This window comes from Gekko japonicus, unplaced genomic scaffold (genome assembly GCF_001447785.1).
Source record: "Gekko japonicus isolate JY-2015 unplaced genomic scaffold, Gekko_japonicus_V1.1 scaffold98, whole genome shotgun sequence".
NCBI lineage: Eukaryota > Metazoa > Chordata > Lepidosauria > Squamata > Gekkonidae > Gekko > Gekko japonicus.
In genome coordinates, this window is record NW_015164668.1 from 651,560 (window position 1) to 674,852 (window position 23,293).

The 23,293-nt window shown below is 50.8% G+C and overlaps 1 protein-coding gene across 1 annotated transcript in view; it reads left to right on the top strand.

Moving 5' to 3' along the window:
• ZBTB40 (zinc finger and BTB domain containing 40) overlaps window positions 1–23,043 on the top strand; it is a 29,551-nt gene extending 6,508 nt beyond the window's left edge. Inside the window, exons 3-16 of the mRNA XM_015409122.1 lie at window positions 137–279; window positions 2,945–3,137; window positions 3,414–3,550; window positions 5,602–5,800; window positions 8,271–8,404; window positions 10,450–10,618; window positions 11,448–11,834; window positions 15,337–15,543; window positions 16,359–16,523; window positions 19,121–19,335; window positions 20,634–20,796; window positions 21,982–22,068; window positions 22,155–22,381; window positions 22,867–23,043. Coding sequence (XP_015264608.1) covers window positions 137–279; window positions 2,945–3,137; window positions 3,414–3,550; window positions 5,602–5,800; window positions 8,271–8,404; window positions 10,450–10,618; window positions 11,448–11,834; window positions 15,337–15,543; window positions 16,359–16,523; window positions 19,121–19,335; window positions 20,634–20,796; window positions 21,982–22,068; window positions 22,155–22,381; window positions 22,867–23,043 — 2,603 coding nt within the window. The remainder of the gene's footprint in view (window positions 1–136; window positions 280–2,944; window positions 3,138–3,413; window positions 3,551–5,601; window positions 5,801–8,270; window positions 8,405–10,449; window positions 10,619–11,447; window positions 11,835–15,336; window positions 15,544–16,358; window positions 16,524–19,120; window positions 19,336–20,633; window positions 20,797–21,981; window positions 22,069–22,154; window positions 22,382–22,866) is intronic.
• The last annotated feature ends 250 nt before the right edge of the window (window positions 23,044–23,293 follow it).

Genomic DNA, 23,293 nt, shown 5'->3' on the forward strand with positions numbered 1-23,293 from the left:
ATTCCTGCCACAGTATTTGTGGGGGGTTCTTTGTACCTAGGCTCCAGTTGACTCTTAGCCCAGAGAGGTCTGACCCACCCCACCCCCACCCTTCTCCTTGCACCCCCAACCTTTCCTCCTCCTTCTGTTTGACCAGGAAGCTCAGGAGAGAAGAAGGTTGCAGCTGCTCTGCTTCAGAAAAGAAGGGAAGAGCTTGTTCAGAACGTGACTGAGTTGGGGCCCATCCGAGATCTCTTGGGAAAAGCAGAGGAGGATTTCCTTCCTGAGACTGAAAAGCAGGTATACAGGAGGAAAGGGGAAATGTTCAGAGGTTGTGTGTGTGTGTGTGTGTGTGTGTCTCAGCCACGTGCTTGCAAGGTGGTTTGCTCTGGTCTGCTTTCTTGATCCTGCTTTTCCTTCAAGGAGCTCAGAGTGACGCCTGGGTGGGAGGGGGAGTTTTGAAGTTGTCCTCACAACAGCCACGCAGAGTGATTAAGCTGAGCCATAGTGGGTTGCCCAAGCCCCCTGAGTGACTTTTGTTGCCAAACATGGCATTTGAATTTGGATCTCCCGGGTCTAGCAATCCACCCCCTAGGGCCACCAGATTGCCCACCCTTGGTCATGGATGCCCTACACTTATGAGAAGCCCAGGGCCTTTCTAAAACCTGGACACCAGGGTTGTCGGAAATGATGTTCAGCCATTTTCTTATGGTCAGCGATTAGACAGTAGGAGGCCAGAGGCTGGGGGAAGGAGTAGAATGTGTGAATTCTCAGTCTGGTTTTAAATAGGCTGTTTTAGGCAGGGCTATTTTTGGGCAGGAACGGAGTTCCGGCTGGCTCCCAAGTTGGCCACGCCCAGCAGGAACTCATTAGCATAATAGGCCACATCCAACAGCAGAAACTCATTAGGATTGGCTACAGTAGGGGTATGTGGCCTAACATGCAAAGGAGTTCCTGCTACAAAAAAGCCCTGGGTTTTGACAACAAACAAGGTAAACAGAATAACAAGCAAAAGGTGGGTGTGGCTGGATAACCACACTTAGGTGCGGCCTAATGTGCTAATGAGCTGTGCTGTCTGGGGTGTGGCCTATTATGCTAATGAGTTCCTGCTGGGCTTTTTCTACAAAAAGAGCCCTGGTAGGTATATTTCAAGGTTTGCGTGTGTGTTCTCTTGTTATGCCATACCCTGTGCAGTTTGATACTGAGTGTAGAAATCAACATCCTTTAAAAAAAAACAACAAATTTCTAGCCTTTGTGGCTGCAAAATAAGACTGCCCTTGTTCAGGTTTAATAGCCCATAAGCATACACCAAGAAAAATATTTAAGAATTTAAAACAACAGCAAAGTAAACTTTAGCCACATCAACTGTGCAAGCTTTACAAAAGCCACTCAGAAACAGAAGTGTCTGAGTATTTTAACAACCATTTCGCAAGCTATTTCTCCCTGATGACCGTGTGTTTGGAACAATAAAAGAAAACTCGCGATAACGAATCAATCATTGACAAGGCAAAATTACAGAAACATCATTCTCCTTCAGTGAGGGAAGTCATCCAGACTGGTTAGGTCAGGCCTCCGCTCACTCTAGGCAGGGCTACACAAATTTGTGTTGACTGTGTTGGCTCAGAGAGAGACTGACCCTCCAGTTTTGATAGCCCTGCCACTCCAGCAGGACGCTTGAGCCTAGCTCCGCTTTCTTGGAGACTCTTGCCTTACTGGTATGGAAGACGGAAAAGACTTGAAAAAAGGCCCCATTGCCGGTTGTAAAAAGAAAAAAAGAGAGACCATTAAGATAAGCCTCTCCCGCCTGAGGTTCCAGGCATCGTAGACTGGCCAAGGGCAGAAACATCTACAGCACCACAAGCCGCCATCAGTGGGAGACCATTGTGGCAGGCCTCTCCCACCTCAGGCTTCAGGCATCAGAGACTGGCACGGGCCTCTGTCAGTGCTGCCAGACCCAAGGCTTTGGGTCATTCTACAGCCAGCCCCCCGACTGCACTGGAAATATCCCAGCAGAGCTCTACTGGGCCCCATACAAACTCAGAGGCTTCCGGGCCTACAGGGAGTGAGAGGGTTGGAGCTGAAGATCAGATTTCCTCCCCAGATACATCGGGGCAGTGGGATAAGGGCCCCCAAGGTGAAAAGGGGGTCGATCCAAGCAGGGGCAGCAGAGCAGCTCCCCCCTGCAAGCCTCTCTGAGGCCTTTTCCCCTCACTTTTCCTGTCCTACCTTTGCAGATTGCAGGATGCAGGCCTTTGGTCTGGCCTGGGCCTCCGCCAACCCTGTGCATATGCAACCAGGAATCATGTTGGAGGGTTTGTAGTACAGTCTGCATGGATCCTAATATGACTGTTGGGAAGGGGAAAACTGAACAGTGTTTCTGCTGGGCAAGTGGCAAGGCCTCCGATCCTCTTCAGCTTTTGGCCCCCCCCCCCCCCCCCCAGCTAGGCAAAGCAGCATAAACTAGGCAGAGTCAGCCATCTTGAGCCAGGGTGTATGTGTTTTAACAAGTAACAATAAATGTCACAGTTTGCATAGCTTCAGTTAGGGTGCAAAATAGGACTTCTTGGGGTGGGAGCAGTCCCCCCCCCCGGCGCAGTGCATTTGAACCTGTGTGTGCGTGTCCATCTGCCTTTGTCATCAGTTCACAAATGACTTGACTGTTTTGACAGGTAGACATGCTTTCCTTAGTCTTGACATGTTGTCAGCATTTCCTTTTGGAAGAAGCCTTTGAGCACATGAATATTTTGATGGTGCAGATTATGCCTAAATCCAGTGCTGGTGCCTGTTTCTAAACCTATGAAGGGGAAATGTCCCATTTTTGACCAGCTCTTAGAGCAGAACAAACCTTACCTAGGAAAGGGGGGGGGGAGAAAAGTGATGTCTTCTTGCTCTGGACAACTTGTGCTGCCAGAGGGGATCTGTGTGTCCCGGAACTTGTTTCTAACTTGCGTGCTTGTCTCAGTAGATGATACTGGGCTGTTGTCAGAACAGCTCAGCAAAGGAGGCTGTGGAAAATCTGATAAAAGCAGCAGTGGAGGAGAAAACCCTGAAAGCAGAGAGTCTGCTCAAACTTCTATTTGCCCTGAAAGCATCACTCCCCGGCCTACATCATGTACTGAACAACTGGGAGCCAGCAGCAGTCGAATCTGATGGCACAGGTACTGCGGAGTACAAACTAGGTTTTAAATCTGTTTAGCTTTAGAACATTTGGGTTTTAATAACCTGGCAGTCATCTAATGCTGATCTAGTTGTTTAAAGCTCACTGCACAATAGGTCTTAAATGTAGACAGGCAAGGAAAATCCTACTGACAGATTGTCCAAATATGCCCTTTAATAAACGTACTCAAAGCACGGCGTCCCTCTTTGTAACTGTCTTATGAAAATCTGCTATCGGGGATCACATTCTACTGCTGGGACGTTTATTTGTCTCTCAGCCAGATGGAATCTTGAAGCCTATGGGAAGAACCTCTTGAGACACCACCAGGCCACTCTTGCCGGATTTGTTGTCGACCCCCAGCTGTTGCAGAAAGAGCTCTCTGCAGTGCGGCATCTGGCGGCTGGAGACCGAGAGGTGAGCAAGGATGACAGCAAGGCCGACTGGCCTGACCAGGGCACGGAACTCAAGAGGAACATTTGACACAGTTTGTGCAGTAAGAGGCTGAGCACGTTGGCCATGTTGCATAAGAGGCAGAAAAGAATCTGTGTGACCATGAAAAGCACACTTTATTCTCTAGCAGAGAGGTGCCGAACTCATTTGTTACGAGGACCGGATCTGAAATAAATGTCACTTTGTCTGGCCAGGCCATGCATGCCATAAAACGTAATGCTAGGTAAAAGGTAAAGGTTCCCTTGCTCGAAAGCCAGTTGAGTCCGACTCTAGGGTTGCGGTGCTCATCTCCGTTTCAAAGCCGAAGAGCCAGCGCTGTCTGAAGACGTTTCCGTGGTCATGTGGCCGGCATGACTAAACACCAAGGCACACGGAACGCTGTTACCTTTCCACCGAAGTGGTACCTATTTATCTACTTGCAATTTCTTGCTTTCAAACTGCTAGGTTGGCAGGAGCTGGAACTAGAGACAGGAGCTCACTCCGTCATGCGGCACACCCGGGTCTTGAACTGCTGAACTACTGACCTTCCACAGCCTGCAGTTCAGCGTCTTAACCACTTGAGCCACCGCAGCTCCTAATGCTAGGTACAGGAGATATGAACTTTATGCAGAACCCAGGCAAACCCAATTAACAATATTAGTTTTTACTCAAAATACAAACGTGTGTAAAACACTAATACTCTTACAGTATTTCCTTAAAGTATCTCACAGATGCCCACCCTCCCACTTCTACCGCCCATTACGCATTAGCACTGGGACAGGATACAGGGACATAATGCACGGCCTCTGTCATCTGGCAAGAAAGGTAATGACCAGTTGCTCACAGCCCGGATAAGAGCTCTGGACAGACCAGTTCCAACCCACCTCTGCTGTAGCATGACTGCTCTCTCACAGTCCCTTGGATCTCTGCAGTACTTTGAAGGAGGGATGATTTCTAGTCCTCATGATTGTAAAGAACAGGGCTATTTTTGGGCAGGAACGCACAGGAACGGCGTTCCGGCTGGCTCCTGAGTTGGCCACGCCCAGCAAGAGCTCATTAGCATAACAGGCCACACCCAACAGCAGAAACTCATTCGGATTGGCTACATTAGGGGTGTGTGGCCTAACATGCAAAGGAGTTCCTGCAACAAAAAAAGCCCTGGGTTTTGACAACAAACAAGGTAAACAGAATAAGAAGCAAAAGGTGGGTGTGGCTGGATGACCACACTTCTGGTAACATGTGGGTGTGGCCTAATGTGCTAATGAGCTGTGCTGTCAGGGGTGTGGCCTAATATGCTAATGAGTTCCTGTTGTTGGGTATTGCCTATTATGCTAATGAGTTCCTGCTGGGCTTTTTCTAACAAAAAAGCCCTGGTGAAGAACCTGCTCTAGGAACAGAGGTCTTAGGGTTTACCCAGAGCTTTGATACTCTGGGCTTTTCTACAAAAAAAGCCCTGGTGAAGAACCTCCTCTAGGAACAATCAGCTGAAGTCTTAAAATCCTGACAGGGTTTACCCAGAGCTTTGATATTGGTGGGATGAGTCTTCGAGCCCTTGCAGAGCCTGTCCTGCAGGGAAACATCTCTACCCAGGTATTGTCTATGTAGCACCATTAGTGTACATGGTGCTCAGCCTGACAAGATCCCTGTCCTAAGGAGCTTGCAGTATCAGTGCTGACAGTGGGGAAAGAATGAGTGACAGGAGATGAACGAGAACTGTGACTTGTTCTTGGGGTCATTACACGCAAGGCATGAGAATCTGGGCGTCAAACCCAAAGGTGGCTTTCAAGGTGGGCTTTGAAGGGAAAGCAGGAACGGGGCAGCTTCAGAGTGTGAGATCTCAGTGGAGGACCTTTCAAGGGTCAAGGTAGCTAAGGCGGCCATCTGAAAACTGCTTCCTCACTGGGTTCCTGTCTGTTTTGAAGGTGATGGAGAAGATTGCGACAGGTATAGCCGGGTCCAAAGTGCTTGCGGCGTCAAGGTAGCTAAGGCGGCCATCTGAAAATTGCTTCCTCACTGGGTTCCTGTCTGTTTTTAAGGTGATGGAGAAGATTGCAACAGGTGTAGCCGGGTCCAAAGTGCTTGCGGTGTTGGCCTCTGCAGCCCTGGAAGAAGAGACTCTTTCAGCAGTGGCTATTTGGCAGCTGCTGCTGGCGCTGCAAGGTCAGGAGTCACCTCTGAAACAGTTCCTGGAGGAGATGCAGAAGGATGCCGATGCTGACCTCTTCTTCCAAACCAGTGAGTGTGACAATGCCGGGCAAAGGGTCTTCCACAGTCAGCTGTTCCTTTGCATGCCTCTGAAACGAGACCCAGAGCCGGTTTCAACCAACACTGGAGCATGCAAGTTTGTCTTTTGATAAGTGTGCAGCTGTGCATATTAGCTCCACTTTAGAGTGTGGTGCCCAAGGTGTTGTGAAAAATCCCTTTGTGGTCTTTGGGCTGCAACAGGTTTGTACGCACCAGCCATCCTGTGATGCTGCATGCATCAAAGCAGGGCTTTTTTGTAGAAAAAACCCAGCAGGAACTCATTAGCATAATAGGCCACACCCAACAGCAGACACTCATTAGCATATTAGGCCACACCCTTGACAGCATAGCACATTAGCATATTAGGCCGCACCCCCATGTTACCAGAAGTGTGGTCATCCAGCCACACCCACCTTTTGCTTCTTATTCTGTTTACTTTGTTGTCAAAACCCAGAGGTTTTTCTTGTAGCAGGAACTCCTTTGCATGTTAGACCACACACCCCTAATGCAGCCAATCCTCATGAGCTTCTGCTGTTGGGTGTGGCCTATTATGCTAATGAGTTCATGCTGGGTGTGGCCAACTCAGGAGCCAGCCGGAACTCCGTTCCTGTGCGTTCCTGCCCAAAAATAGCCCTGCATCAAAGTAACACCCTCTCAAGTCTAATTTGTTTAAAACTCATCAATTTGTTAAAATTAGTTAAAATCAAACCATCTGCCTTTCGGGTATTTTTAAAAGCCAGCTACCTCCACCTGTCTCTTAGACAGTTGAAGATTACGCCCTTAGAAGTGACTTCTGGATATTTTTACTAGTATTACTGCCTAAGAGATTGTTGACACCATATTGCTGCTACATTTGGAGGTTAATGGCTGTAGATCAAAGAAAGTGTGAATGTCTAAAAAGGGTGTATTGTACAACTGTTACAGTAAAAAAGAGCAAGAGTCCAGTAGCACCTTAAAGACTAACAAAATAGGTGGCAGGGTATGAGCTTTGGTGAGTCACGGCTCACTTCTTCAGATGCCACTGGACTCTTGCTCATTTCTACTGCTACAGACAGACTAACACGGCTAGTCGGCTACCCATCTTGTACAGCTGTTAGTTAAATCTGGAACCTCTAGTTTATACACAGTTAAATTGGGTGGTAGAGCTTGGTGGGGGGAATATCGGGGGGGCCTGCATGTTTAAGGGCTTCCCCCCCCCCCCAAAAAAAAGCTTCCCTGCATGCAGAAAACTCACTTTTCAGAAAAGTGTTGGTTGCGGCTTGCTCCTTGGCATGCTGTTTTTCTATCTGGAGGAGTATTCAAACAGGCAAGACCCCATCCCACTTGATTCTGCGGAGTGTATAACTGGGCCTGGGTCCTGCTGCAGTCATCCAGACCGACAGACAAAGACGTGCACTGTACTGGCGGGCTGGCCCAAATGCAACGCCTTCCTCCCTACATGCATTATTTTTTTACCAACCTTGGGCCAAAGATGTAAAGTGCTGACTTTTGTAGTCTCGGCACCCCTGTAATATCTAGAGAGTCCACTCGTAGGATTCTCTCCAGCTGTTGAGGGGGTCAGAGACGTATCTTTAAAAAGTGAGTGGACACATTCATGGAGGACAATGGCTGCTAGTCATGATGGACATCTACTTCTTCCAGTACCAGTGAATTACAACTTGGGGACCCATTTGCAGAGCTTCTTTCATCCGCTTTGCATCAGGTAGCAACTGGCATCTGAAGCTGGAGGTAGTGGAAACGATCCAGTTCCAGTCAATGTAATGATGAGGACACCTGGACAGAAACTCATATCCTCACCTGCAGGGGTCATTTCGTAGAAAAAGAGGTGCAGGAGCTCATTAGCATAACTCATTAGCATAACTTATTTGCCTGTGCCACACCCCCTGACATCACCGGAAGTGTGTCAGAGGGCAACACCCAGGCTCCACTGGACTGTTTTGGATTACTAGCCATTGGGGGGGGGGGCGTGCAGATCTGTCCTCGCAGAGGAGAGAGAGCTTGTACCTGAATAAAAGTTGGTCTTAAAGGTGCCACTGGACTGTTTTGGACCGGGGGGCTGGGGGCGGCTCTGCAATTTACCTGGCTGCTTCTTGCTCTGACTGAGGGCTGCTGGGAGCAGGGGGTGGGGCTTGTTGCATTTGCCTGCCCCCTGGGCTCTTTATTGCCGGAGCTCCGCTCCTGCGGGAAATGACCCCTGCCCACCTGTATCAAAAGATGCTTCTGGCTAACCCAGCAGTGATCTTCATCCGTCCAGCTGTGTGTAAAGGAGGCCAGTTGCTCACGTGAGTTAGGCTGTGCATCGTCCAGTGTTGACCTGAAGCCCCTTGGATTGCGGCACTTTTGGCCCTTGAGAACTAAGTTTAAAAAAACTATATCTTGCAAACTTGAAGCCAGTAACCTGGCAGTGGGAAAGTTGAGACTTCAGGGGCGGCAATAGGATGTGCTGTTTTCCCCCCCTTAGTTGGCTCTAGCGTTGGCATTGTCACAGAAATAATACTGAGACATCGCGAACTGATCTCCGAGGCCCTCCGGCGGCGAGCAGAGCTTGTGGGGTTACCACCGGCAGAAGCGGACCTGGCCAAGGCAATGAACGAGGTACGGGGATGCTGCCCTTTGATGCTGGTGTAAACAATGTTCCCTCTAAGCTGTGTAGTCTTGTGAGCAAAACTTCTACTCTGTGAGCTACTGGCATTAAAGTTGTGAGCGAGCGATTTGGCTGCTGAATAAATCAGTTTGCTCTGGAGCCTTCCTTCCTGAGCCAAGACGAAAACGTGTGAGCCGGAAGCTAAAAAACTGAGCTAGCTCACACTGACTCAGCTTAGAGGGAACACTGGGTGTAAATACAGGCAACCATTTACCAAACAATAACACAACCGTAGGGATCCATGGCCGTGCTTGGTGGGAGCCCAGCCATCCCCTTCACTGGTGACCAGTAAGCAGATGGTAACCATTTCTCCTAGCGTGACATTAACAGGCGGAAGTGAGGTTAGTGGGTAGTCTTTGGGGCCTTTGGGTTTAACGTGTTTACACGGCTGTGCACCTGGAACTAGACCACGCAAACTTTTTGCTCATGGCTGAAATTTTAAGGTAAACAGGCGGAACTCAGTGCCTCATGACATGGATGGCTACTGGCTTTAGAGGGGTTTGACAAAAAAGGATTAGACCTGTTTTATTTACTCCCTTTATACCCTGCCTTTCTTCCCAATGGGGGACCCAAAGGGGCTTACATGCTTCTCCATTTTATCCTCACGACGACTCTGTGAGGTAAGTCAGGCTGCGAGTGTATGACCGCTCACCTAGCAAGCTTCCGCGGCAGAGTGGGGGTTCACACCCAGATCCTGGTCGGACACTAACCACTGCCTGCGCTAGCACATTTAGAGTGGAGGAGAGGTCAATCAGGAACTGTTAACCAGCCCTGACCTGGATAGCCCAGGCAAGCCTGATCTCGTCAGATCTCAGAAGCTAAGCAGGGTCGACTCTGGCAAGTACTTGGATGGGAGACCTCCAAGGGATACCAGAGGTGGGAGGTGGGGGCAGGCTTTATTTGGCCACCTCTCTGAATATCCTCTGGGCCCCCAGTAGGGGTCATTCGCCTTAGGTTGCCATGACTTCCAGGTGCACGCACACATGCACATATAATTTTTTTTTTAAGAAGAAGAAGAGAAGAGAACAAGAAGAGATTGGATTTATACCCCGCCCTTCACTCGGAGTCTCAGAGCGGCTTACAAACTCCTTTCCCTTCCCTTCCCCACAACAGACACCCTGTGAGGTAGGTGGGGCTGAGAGAGCTCTGAGAGAACTGCTCTTTTTCAAGAACAGCTCTTGTCAGAACTATGGTCATCCAGCAGCTGAAAGTGGAGGAGTGGGGAACCAAACCTGGTTCTCCCAGATCAAAAAGAGCATTTAACCATCATAGATAGATTTTAATTTTATTTATTAAAGTATTCACATCCCACCTTTCCCACGGATCTTGGTGGCTCATGGTGGTGTACAGAGGCCTGCCCAGCAGGCAAGGAAACAGTTAAAATCATAAGTAAACTACAGACTACCCTCCACCTCAAGCCCATACTGCTTCGTCACCCACCAAAGAGAGCAGTACAGCCTTGCATCGCTTACAGAAGGAGGCCTTTGCAGCAGCCATGCTCAGGTCTGACGGGAGAGCATTCCAAAAGGCCGAGGCCACAGCTGGGAGAGAACAAGACCTGGCAGTGAACGACTGAACAGTGTTAATGGAGGGCTCTGCTAGGAGGAAGCTCTGGGAGGATCCGAGACGGTGCCCTGATTCGTATCAGGTAGATGGCGACAGACCTCTGAGAGCCAAACGTCAGGCTTGCAGTGAGAGGCTGTTGCCTTCGTGCCACACTTTGGGAGCTTCCAGAGGTCTCCAGCTGGCCGGTGTGGGAAACAAAACACTGCACCTTTGGGTTTGATCCAGTAGGGCAGTTCTTATAACCCTGTCACCTGGTGAGGAGAGTCCTGCCGCACACCTGCACCTGATCAGAAATCTGGAAAACTGGGAGAACAGTAAGATTCCGGCAGCAGGGCCAGCAAGAGGCATTGCCTCTTCTGATTTTGCAGAGGCAGCACAAGACAGGCCTCTTCCTGTGACCCTTGTTCCTTTCCTCTCCCATCTTTTCCAGCTGCTGAACATTGACCTGCTGGAGGGGACCCCCACAGCATCCTGGAAGGCAGCTCTGAGCAGCACCCTTGGCACATCCGTGCCTGCCAACCAGATCTGCCAGCTCCTCTGCGGCGCTCAGGGGTTCTTCCCAGGCCTGCAGCCAGTCGTGCGGGAACTGCGCCAGGCAGGTGAGCGCCTGCCGATCTCTCTGTCTTGGGTGGCCGGAAGAATACTCCGGCGGCAGCAAATGAGTGTTTGCCGGTGGGTGTGCCCACAGTGGGGAGGCATGCCCAAGTCAGCATGTTTTAAGCATATGTGTACACCAGCCTTCTAACAGTGCACATGTCGGGGCAAGCTAGGATGTGGGTAACCTAGCTGGATTGGGGGAAAGAAGTAACTTTAAGGGATGGGTGGTGACTGGACGTGGAGAAGGAGGAAGCTGAAGGGCCAGGCAGCCAGATCTAACAGGTCAGTTCAGGCGTACAAGTGCCAGAGGAGACTCCTGCAGGGACTTCCAAGCACCGGCCTGTCAGCAGCCTCTCCTTGCTTTTCTTTAGAGAGGCTGCTGAGAGTCTGGAGCCACCTGTGGCCTCCCAGGCAAGCCTGCATTCCAAGGCAGGATGGAGGCTTAAGCAGCAGTTCCCATAACAACATGATGCATCGAATGTCCTTTATCTATTTACTTGATTCCTCCACCTCCGCCTTTCCTTCAAGGTGGTCAGGGTGGCACACACGGTCTGTAGCCTACATGCCGTTGTGCCACTTCAGCCAATCTGCAAAATCTGTTCTGCTCCTGGATCTCTGGCGGTCCAATTCAGCCCTCCCCTGAATTTCCAGGCCTTTGCCGGGCACCCAGTTTTTGCAGCCTCGAGAAATCAGAGATTTAAAAAGTTGAGCTTTCGGGGAACTACATGGTAGATTATTCTGTGGCTTTTTGGATGCTGATGCTCAGCGTGTCGTCGATGGGCCAAACCGTGTTTGGTGAACATCGGCAGCATTGTTCCAATTGTTGTGCAGGGCTGTTGACGGAAGGAGGTGAGGCCGATGCCCAGCGATGGCTGGCGGAAAAGGAGTCCCCGCTTGAAGACACGGGCCAAGAAGTAAACGAGCAGAAGGCCGAGCTTGGGGTGCCGCCCGAGGGTGCTGCCCCAAAGAGGAGCTTCACCTGCAAGGCCTGCGGGAAGAGCTTCCGCTTCTACTGCCGCCTCCAGGTACATGAGAAACGCTGCTGCGTCGCCAGCCAGAAGCAAGACCCCTGCAAAGACTGCAATGAGACGAGGGCTTCCAGGAAGGAGCTTGAGAAATGCCCCCCGGAGACTCCAGGCTCTGCCTCCAGGAAGAAAAAGAAAAAGCGCCTCCCCGTGGCTTGCGACATCTGCGGTCGAGAATTTGCTCACGCCTCAGGTACAGCTGGTACAGTTACATAAGAAGAGCCCCGCTGGATCAGACCAGTGGTCCATCTCGTCCAGCATCCTGTCTCACACAGTGGCCAACCAGTTCCTCTGGAGGGCCAGCAACAGGGCATAGAGGCCAAGACCTTTCCCTCGTGTTGCCTCCTGGCTCTGGGATTCAGAGGTTTAGTGCCTTTGAATGTGGAGGTTCCCTTTGGTCACCATGGCTAGTAACCACTGGTAGAGCTCTCCTCCACAAATCTATCTAATCCCCTTTCAAAGCTGTTTATTCCTGTGGCCATCACTACATCCTCTGGCAGCAAATCCCACTCCTGAATCACTCTCTGTGTAAAGAAGTGTTTCCTTTTGTCCACCCTGAACCTACTGCCCATCAGCTTCATCGGATGCCCTCGAGTTCAAGTATTTTGGGAGAGGGAGAAAAAAATGAGGTTGTCAGCTGCTTCGGGGAGAAAAGCATTTTTATTTCAGTTGCTTGCATTCTGTGGTTCTGTAGCATGCGGGATGACATGCAGAATAGCAATCCAGAGGGTCAGAGGCAGAATGTGCCATGGTGGGACCACAGTTAGCGCATAGGTCGGTAGAGGTGATCCGATCACTTCTATTCTTCGGTGTCCTTTTTTGAAAAAATTCTAATCCCATAGGCAGGGATCTGTTTGCTTTATTTCTGATGCTTTTAAAATAGTTGGCGGTGGTGATACAGTTCCAGGGCTTCCTGGATGACGCTTCCATCCTAGATCTCTTCCAGTCCGGCTTTCGCCCAGGTCATGGGACGGAGACAGCGTTAGTTGCCCTTACGGACGACCTTTGGAGGCATCTGGACCGAGGTGGTTCAGCAAATGGGGATACAGGGGCTTGCCTTACAATAGCGTGCCTCTTTTCTCCAGGGTCGGGGACAAAGGGTGGCACTAGGGGAACAGCAGTCCAGGAGACACCCACTTGAATGTGGCGTTCATCAGAGGGCGGTGCTTTCCCTGATGTTGTTTAACATCTATATGTGCCCCCTTGCCCAGATTGCCCGGAGGTATGGACTAGGGTGTCATCAGTATGCAATGACACCCAGCTCTATCTGATGTTGGGCAGCTGGTCGGACTCCAGTCCGGAAGATCTGAACCGGGCACTGCACGCCGTGGCTGGTTGGCTTAGACTGAACCGGCTGAAACTAAACCCAGCAAAGTCGGAGGTCCTGTGCCTGGGTCGGGGCGGTCTCTGGATGGGGATCCCTCTCCTGGCCTTCGACGGGGTGCCTCTGGTGCCAGCGCCGGAAGTTAGGTGTTTGGGAGTGCTCCTGGATCCCTCCTTAACTATGGAGGCCCAGGTGGCAGCCACTGCCAGGTCAGCCTTATACCATCTCCGGCTGATTTGGCAGTGGGTTCCCTTCCTTGACCGCGATGACCTAACTACAGTGATCCATGCGGCGGTCACCTTGAGATTAGACTACTGTAATGCTCTCTACATCTTGATGCAAATCCAGAAGCTGCAGCTAGTGCAGAATGCTGCGGCCAGGCTCTTGATGGGCCTCCCTAGGGGGGAGCACATCTGGCCTGGGCTGAAAGCGCTGCACTGGCTGCCAATAGTATTCCGAATTCGCTTCAAGGTGCTGATACTTACCTTTAAAGCCCTATATGGCCAGGGTCCAGCATACCTGAGGGACTGCCTTTTCCCACACATACCCCAGAGAGCACTACGGTCAGGGTCACAACATCGGTTAGTGATCCCCGGCCCCAGGGAGGCCAGGCTCGCTGCAACCAGGGCCAAGGCCTTTTCAGTGATGGTTCCTGCCTGGTGGAACCAGCTCCCGGAGGAGATTAGGGCCCCGTGGGACCTTTTACAGTTCCGCAGGGCCAGCAAGACGGAGCTCTTCCGCCAGGCTTTTAATTAGGAGCCGCCACTACCACTACCACCAACTATTATTGTTAGTAACAACGGGGTAGTGGGTTGGCCCTGTATGAAGATAGAGCCACAGCATCGTGATGGATCCGTCACCTCTGAACTGGGACTTTGTGTTACATCTACAGTACGCCATCTAAATTCGTCTGAAGGATTAACATCACTGAGCACTTTAATTGTAATATATGGTTGTTTTTATATGTTTTATACACCTAGCACATGGTGCCCTTAATTGTGAGCCGCCCTGAGCCCGTTCACGGGGAAGGGGGGGATAGAAATATAATAAAGTTTTAAAAGATAAAATAAAATAGAAATAGTTGTGAGTGGATCCTCCCGCTCCCTTGCACCCCTACCTGCAGAATATTAGCACTCTAGAAAGTTCGACTAGAGAGCCTTTATTCATCCCATATATCAGGGGTGGCCAAACTTGCTCAACTTAAGAGCCACACAGAATAAACGTCAAATGTTTGAGAGCCGCAAGACAAATAGTACATGTTTTTATTTTAAGATATGCAAATGTGCTTCTTATTAACATTAAATGAGACTGCCAAAAATAAAAGGGGTAAAAACAGATATCGATAACGATATTTACCTGTTCAATTATATTTATTTGTTTGCTAATTATATTTATTTGTCTAAGAGAAAGAGAAAAAGAGAGAGCGGTGGAAAGAAAGAATGAACGAGGTGGAAAGAGAGAGAAACAAAGAAAGCAAATTATGGGAGGAAGGAAGAGAGGGAGGGAGAAAAAGTAGGCCTCCCCTTCGCTTCCCCAGCTGCCCTGCCAGGAGTCGCGCAATGTGTGTGAAAGAACCGCATGTGACTCCCGAGCCGCAGTTTGGCCACCCCTGCCGTGTATTGTTTGTTTAGATATTTATGCCCTGTTTTTCTCCCCAAAGGAGCTGCCAACCTCACTGTCTTCCCCTCCATTTTATCACAACCACCACCCAGTGAGATAAGGTGAGGCCGAGAGAGAGACTGCTCACTCAAGGTCACCCAGCGAGCTTCATGGCAGAGTAAAGATTTCAAGCTGGGTCTCCCAGGTCCTAGTCTGACCCTCTAGCCACCACACCGTGCTTACAGGGGGTAGCGTATTCGTAGTTTTCTGTGGCTGGGGATTTTTACGATATAGCGGAGTGTTCACTCAGACGAACACCCCCTCGGCTGTAACTTGCCTGTGGTACAGTCCAGGAACCGTTTTAGTGTGGTCATGAGCTCTTGGTCCCCTCAGTGGGTGCCACCACTGTTCCCTCTAAGCTGAGTTAGTGTGAGCTAGCTCACTGTTTTGTAGCCTCCAGCTCACACGTTTTTATCTTAGCTCAGGAAGGAGGGCTCCGGAGCAAACTAATTTATGCAGCAGCCAAATTACTTGCTCACAACTTTATTGCCAGTAGCTCAAAAAGTAGAATTTTTGCTCACAGGACTTCACAGCTTAGAGGGAACATTGGGTGCCACCACCAGCTAACCTTAGGAGGAAAGGGTGCTCTAGGGAGAGGTGTTCCTAGCCTTTCAGTTCGCCCACATCAGTTGGGTTGCCTCAAAGCCTTTAAACTGGAGGAGCTCGGCCTTCTTCACAGTTGCCGCATGCTGCCACCTTTCTGCCTCCCCAGGGATGCAGTACCACAAACTGACGGAGCACTTTGACGAGAAGCCCTTCTCCTGCGACGAGTGCGGAGCCAAATTTGCCGCTAACTCCACACTGAAGAACCACCAGCGCCTGCACTCTGGGGATCGGCCCTTTGTCTGCAAACACTGCCGGACCGCTTTCTCACAGGCCTCCGCCCTTGCCTACCATACTAAGAAGAAGCATGCAGAGGGTATGTTTGTACGTATGTATTTGGAGGACCTCTATCCCGCTGTCCCCTTGGTGACGGAGAACATTATGATCACACGCGTGTTCACGCATGAGGTTGACTCCTATTGAATCAGAGCCTTTGTCCATCCAGGTCAGCGTCGTCTATTCAGACTGGCGGCTGCTCTCCAGGGTCTCGGGCAAGAGGTCTTTCCCATCACCCAGGGCTATTTTTGGGCAGGAACGCACAGGAACAGAGTTCCGGCTGGCTCCTGAGTTGGCCACACCCAGCAGGAACTCATTAGCATAATAGGCCACACCCAACAGCAGAAACTCATTAGGATTGGCTACATTAGGGGTGTGTGGCCTAACATGCAAAGGAGTTCCTGCTACAAAAAAAGGCCCTGGGTTTTGACCACAAACAAGGTAAACAGAATAAGAAGGGAAAGGTGAGTGTGGCTGGATGACCACACTTTTGGTAACATGGGGGTGCGGCCTAATGGGCTAATGAGCTGTGCTGTCAGGGGTGTGGCCTAATATGCTAAGGAGTTTCTGCTGTTGGGTGTGGCCTATTATGCTAATGAGTTCCTGCAGGGCTTTTTCTACGAAAAAAAGCCCTGCTATCACCTATTGCTTGTTCCTTTTTGAGGTGCCAGGAATTGAACCTAGGACCTTCCGCATGCAAAGCAGAGGCTCTTCCCCTGTGCCAAACAGTGGAAGGTCCCCAAACCAAACAGTGGCCGAGACCTCCAGGGTGCAGAGCTCAGCCCTGGATAACGCCGTTGTTTGGTAGCCTACGAGATGGACCCCGCCATCAGCTGCAGTGGCTCTCTTTTGCAGGGAAGATGTACGCCTGCCAGTACTGTGCCGCAGTCTTCGCGCAGTCGATTGAGCTGTCCCGCCACGTGCGCACCCACACCGGCGACAAGCCCTATGTCTGCAGGGAGTGCGGGAAGGGCTTTCGCCAAGCAAATGGCCTCTCCATTCATCTTCGCACCTTCCACCGTGAGTAGCTTCAGCTGGCCCCATGGAGGAAGGGCTCCCAGCTGGGGGTTCCCTGCAGAGAGGGATAAAATCGGGAGGGCCTGGAACCCTGGCATCAGGAGGAGGGAAACCCTTGGCCAGTGCATCTGATGGCACAGGGCTGGGTACGTTATGCATCATTACAATTTATCTCCCCCCTCCTTTCCACCCAGCACATCTTGGAGGATATCACCAGCCATAGCTTATCCCTTTTAAAACCCGTCTTCCTCGGTCATGAAGGCTGGTGTGCGTAAAATGCCATCAAGTCGCAGCTAGCATGCGGCGACCCCGTAGGATTGTCAAGGCAAGAGATGAACAGAGGTGTTTTGCCCGTGCCTGCCTTTTTTTAGCTTCTGAGATCTGAGGTCAGGGCGTGGAGGCTAGTTATAAAACGTATAAGAAATGAAAGGCCAGGGGCTCAGGAAGCTGGTTGCATACAGAGCCAGCTCTGCCGCTGTCTCTTGAGGAAGAGGTGCTCTTCCTCAGCTCCTCCTCCTCAGCCTAGTTTCTTCGTTTCTTTTATACTCAGCTGGTCTTCCCAACAGAGACCCAGGTTGGCTTATAACAGAGCTGCGGTGGCTCAAGTGGTTAAGACGCTGAACTGCAGGCTGTGGAAGGTCAGTAGTTCAGCAGTTCGAGACCCGAGTGTGCCGCATGACGGAGGGAGCTCCCATCTCTAGTTCCAGCTCCTGCCAACCTAGCAGTTCGAAAGCAAGACATTGCAAGTAGATAAATAGGTACCACTTCAGTGGGAAGGTAACAGCGTTCCGTGCGCCTTGGTGTTTAGTCATGCCGGCCACATGACCACGGAAACGTCTTCGGACAGCGCTGGCTCTTCGGCTTTGAAACGGAGATGAGCACCACAACCCTAGAGTCAGATTCGACTGGCTTTCGAGCAAGGGAACCTTTACCTTTACCTCCCACTCTGACCTGGATAGCCCAGGCAAGCTTGATCTCGTCAGGTCTCGGAAGCTAAGCAGGGCTCTGACTCTGGCAAGTGCTTGGATGGGAGACCTCCAAGGAATACCAGCAGTTGGGAGGCAGGGGCAGGCTTTATTCAGCCGCCTCTCTGAATATCCCCCAGGCCGCCAGTATAAGTTTATAAGATTATGCATGGGATAGAGGGAAAGAGGTACTTTGCTCCCTTTCTCACAAGACAAGAACTCGTGGGCACGGATAAAAGGAAGTACTTCTTCACCCAAAGAGTGATTAACACATGGAATTCACTGCCACAGGAAGTGGTGGCGGCTGCAAGCATGGACAGCTTCAAAAGGGAATTAGATAAACATTTGGAGCAGAGGTCCATCAGTGGCTATAAGCCACAAGGTATAGATAGGGACTCTGGGGCAAGTGATGCTCTGTCTTCTTGGTGCTTGGGGGGATCAACAGTGGGAGGGCTTCTAATGTCCTGGCCCCACTGGTGGACCTCCTGATGGTTCCTGGTATTTCTGGCCGCTGTGTGACAGAGTGTTGGACTGGATGGGCCTTTGGCCTGATCCAACATTGGCGTCTCTTATGTTCTTATGTTCAGTAGTCACCAGAGGTCGCCATGACTTCCAAGTGCACACACACACTCACATGCACATATTAACCCCCATGCACCCATTGTTCTCCTTCCCTCCATTTTATCCTCACAACAGCAAACCAGTGAGGTGGGTTCAGCCGAGAGAGGGTGTGTAATTGGCCCAAGGTCACCCAGCAAAGCAGGGATTCACCACCACCCTGTTTCCTAGTCCAACATTCTAATCACTACACAACATTGTCGTGAGGATAAAATGTGGGCAGAAAAGACCTATGTATGCCTCCCTGAAGATGGGTGGGATAAAAACATAAGCTAGAGGAAGGAGACTTCCTAGAATTCCCATCCTTCAGGTGCTATCAACAGGCTGCAATTTAGCAGAGTGATGCTAAATTGTAAGGTCTGGAGTCTGCGTTCCACCAGCCTCTGGTTTCTGTACTGCTGCCCCTCAGCTTCAAAACAGTTGGAGTTTGAGTTGAATTACTGCATTTTAATGCTTACAAACGAGGGCCATGTTTTGCCTAGGCAGGCCAGAACAGTCAGTTTGGTGTAGTGGTTACGAGTGCAAACTCTAATCTGGGAGAACCCGGTTTGATTCCCCACTCCTCCACATGCAGCGGCTGGTGTGACCTTGGGTCAGTTACAAGTTATTTAAGAGCAGTTTTCTCAAGAGCAGTTCTCAAAAGAGTTCTCTCAGCCCCACCAACCTCACAGGGTGTCTGTTGTGGGGAAGGGAGATTGTAAGCCACTCTGAGGCTCCTTTGGGTAGTGAAGGGCGGAGTATAAATCCAATCTCTTCTTCGTCATCATCCTCATCCTCATTTAATAATCAAGATGGGAGCTGAGGAAGAGGGCCTTTCCTCAGGCCCCTCAGTGAGTTAGCGACTGAGGTAATCCTCGAACCAGTGACATTCCTGTTTGCCACTTTATGGCTTCCACTGCTGCACTACAGGAGTATAAGCCTTGGACAGTCCCTTGCAAGGGTAGCATGAAGACTCTGTATGAATGAAAAATAACTTCTGTATGAAGGATAACCAGCTGCCCTCTCCATGGCACACAGACATTGACGATCCCTACGACTGCAAGAAGTGCCAGATGAGCTTCCCCACGCTGCAGGAACACCGCAAGCATATCCACATGACCCACGCCAGGGAGTACCACCCGTGTCCAACGTGCGGGAAGGTCTTCAGCGCACCGTCCCTGCTGGAGCGTCACATGGTCACCCATGTCGGGGGGAAGCCCTTCAGTTGCGAGATCTGCGACAAAGCTTATCAGGTACGCCATTACTAAACCCCCAGGCGTTCCTTCTGTCTGTGCACTGCTCCCTATTTTTCAGTTGTTCCCAGTGGTCCTTGGAAGGCAGCAATCCCTCTTGGTGTCACTTAGCTGATCCCTCAAATGGTGGGACAGCGGTGTTCCCTCTAAGCTGAGTTAGTGTGAGCTAGCTCACAGTTTTAGCCTCCGGCTCACACATTTTTGTCTTAGCTCAGGGAGGATGGCTCCAGAGCAAACTAATTTATGCAGTAGCCAAACCGCTCGCTCACAACTTTAATGCCAGTAGCTCACAAAGTAGCATTTTTGCTCACAAGACTCCACAGCTTAGAGGGAGCATTGGTGATCAGTGCAACAAGGACACGGTGACACTCAAGACTTCAGGTGCCGGAGTCTGAATTGCAGTTCGGTGTTTGTACACAGAAAATCTATTACCTGTGTTTATAAAATGATTTTGTTCAGGGTAAGAGTTTAAACAATTTTTAAAATTCAGTAAAATAGTACATTGCTACGATAACCATCAAAAGCATGGCCCAATAATTAAAAAGACAAAGTTGACAGCAGTAGAAAAGGAGAAGAGGAGATTGGATTTATACCCCGCCCTTTACTACCTGAAGGAGTCTCAGAGTGGCTGACAATCTCCTTTCCCTTCCCCACAACAGACGCCCTGTGAGGTAGGTGGGTCTGAGAGAGCTCTTTCGAGAATTGCTCATAACAGCTCTGAGAGAACTTGTAACTGACCCAAAGTCACACCAGCAGCTGCATGTGGAGGAGTGGGGAATCAAACCCAGTGGCTTAGAGTCAGTCGGGGAGGGGCCATGGCTCAGTGGTAGAGCGTCCGCTTGGCATCCCTGACATCTCTAGTTAAGGATCAGGTAGTAGGTAATGTGAAATATTTCTACTTAAGAGCCTGGAAAGCCACCACCAGTCTGAATAGATAGTGCTGTCCACGATGGACCAATGGTCTGATCTAGTATAAGGCAGATTCATGTGCGCTTGTGTGTTTCTATGTGTCATTGAACTCCAGCATGCCTTAACCTGCCTCCTAACCCCAAGGAGAAAGAAACAAGTTGAGCTCCTTGGGTTGTTCCAGTGATTTGACACCACTGAAGAGAAGTTCCAGTTACAGGTTTGCACTGGGAGCAGCCCTCGCCTTCACTGCCTGCTTGAGGGACGCCCGGGGGCATCTAGTTGTCAGGAACCATGATGCTGGACCAGACGGACCACAGATCTGATCCAGCAGGGCTTTTGTGTTCTTACGCACCTTACCGTGGTAACCCAATTTCATTTGCTCTCTGCAGCAGTTGTCGGGGCTGTGGTACCACAATCGGACCCATCACCCAGATATCTTCGCAGCCCAGAACCACCGTTCTTCCAAGTTCTCCTCGTTACAGTGCAGCTCTTGTGATAAAACTTTTCTCAGCACCGCAGCCTACAGAAAACACACCAAGGAAGAACATGCAGGTAAGGACGGAAGGGTGGCAAAGATAGCTTCTCTAAAGATGCCTCGGTCCACCCTGGATGGCCCAGGCTAGCCCGATCTCATCAGGTCATGGAAGCTAAGCAGGTTGGCCCTGGGGTTAGTACTTGGATACGGAACCAAGGAAGTCCAGGGTAGCTGTGCACAGGCAGGCAATAAGAACATAAGAGACGCCAATGTTGGATCAGGCCAAAGGCCCATCCAGTCCAACACGGCCCAGGCTAGCCCCATCTCATCAGGTCATGGAGGCTAAGCTGATCCCTCAAATGGTGGGCCCTGGGGTTAGTACTTGGATATGGGACCACCAAGGAAGTCCAGGGTAGCTATGCACAGGCAGGCAATAAGAACATAAGAGACGCCAATGTTGGATCAGGCCAAAGGCCCATCCAGTCCAACACTCTGTATCACACAGTGACCTGAAATACCAGGTGCCATCAGGAGGTCCACCAGTGGGGCCAGGACATTAGAAGCCCTCCCACTGTTGCCTTCCCCCCCCAAGCACCAAGATGACAGAGCATCACTTGCCCCAGAGCCCCTATCTATACCTTGTGGCTAATAGCCACTGATGGACCTCTGCTCCATATGCCTATCTAATTCCCTTTTGAAGCCGTCCATGCTTGTAGCCGCCACCACTTCCTGTGGCAGTGAATTCCATGTGTTAATCACTCTTTGGGTGAAGAAGGACTTCCTTTTATCCGTTCTAAATACGAATGAAGCAACAGTTATAGAAACACATAGAAGTTCACAGCGTAAAAACTCCAGTTAGGACTGCCCATCGATAAAAAATCAAATCAGTCAAATGCCATCCTAAAAAGACACTGTCTTCAGCTGCCTTCTGCAGGTCGACAGTGGGGGGGCCAGGCGCACCTCTCTGGAGATGTTGTTCCATAAACAGGGAGCTGCCACAGAAAAGGCCCTCTCCCACGTGCCCCTAAGAGATCTGATGAGATCGGGCTATACCACACTGCCTTCCCTCCCGCTCAAAAGTGCATTAGAGCCTTACAAAAAAAGGTTTATAGAGACACTCCCCCCTGTGCTGGGAGCAGGAGCACAGCTACGTGTCGCTGCCTGGGAAACCTCTGCAGGATGACCCGACCGTTTCACTACAGTTTGGTGGTGAGCAAGGGGCGATCCCTATCTGAAAGCAGTCCGGCTTTTGTCTCCTCCAGATGTGGTGTTCCACGAGTGTGAGCAGTGTGGGGGTCTCTTCCCCACCCTGGCCTTGCTGCAGGCTCACCTGAAGCGTCAGCACTTGGGTGAGCGTGCCCCCTTCCCCCATCTCCCCCTCCCTTGCTCTCCTCCAAAGGCTTCCGGGCTCACTGCAGCGCTCTCTGTGCCGTAGGGTCCCAGGCATTCCTCTGCCCACACTGCTCGGCGTCCTTCCACCTCCAGGAGACACTCCAGCACCATGTGGCCACAGAACACACCACGCAGGCAGAACCGTCGCTCGGGTGCAGGCTGTGTGGGGAGCTCTTTTCCGGGCAGGAGCAGCTGGAGGAGCACTGTGGGGCCGAGCACCCCAAAGTGGTGTTTGCAGGCTCACAAGTCCCCGCGGCCCATATAGTGCAAGTAAGTCATGTTTCTTCCAAACAAGAAGGTGACCTGCCCTGAAGCCGGTGCAAGTTTTTCCTCCACTCCTCTTCCTTCCTCCCGTGCTTCCCCCCCCCCTTCCTCGCAGCTTAATAAAATTCCCTTCTGCCTAATTTGCCGTAAAACTACAGCGGGGGCCAGCATTTTAGATCACTCTCCTGTTTCCTGGTTTGGTTTTGCCTTTCCCATTTCTGACCACTGAGTTTTCTTTAAAGTATTGGTGATGGAGGGTGACTTTGGGACTTTGCTCCTAGGCCAAAATGCATTGGTTTTGTACCTTTTGTACCTCCAGAGTGCTCAGGGTGGTACACATGAGGTTATCCATTTTACTCTTCTACCTTTGAGATGTTTATACTGGAGACACAGCCGCTGCCACAAGGTTCAGGGCCGAGTAGGAATCTGAGTCCAAGTCTCCCGATCTCTGGGAAGACAGAGCAGCCACACTCACGTTCATTTCCTTTCAGGTGATTCAGGCGCCAGAGCAGGTGATCGCTCTCACTGAGTCAGAGCTCACCGGCTCCCACGTGTTCCTGACGCTGCCGGATGCCCAAGGATACCAAGGCAGAACTGAGCTGGTGACGGTGACCATGGAAGACCTGCTGGACGAGAAAGTCACTCTGATCTGCAAAGAAGCGGAGTGAGGGAAGCCCGGAAAACCCATCTGCAAAGCTGCCTTTGGCAAGAAGAGCCTAGAGGGGCGCTGGAAGTGGCCGAGTGCCTGCCATAGAGCCAGCCTAGACCGTGAGGAAACCCGGGTCTGGAAATACGGTGGGAGAGGAGGGAGCCGGAGGATCTGGTGAACCTCTCGAAAGGGCACTGGTGTTCCCCTGGCAAGAACCAAACGATGCGTGGCTTTCCTTTTAAACCGGTTTGGCCAGTCTTGACCTGAGC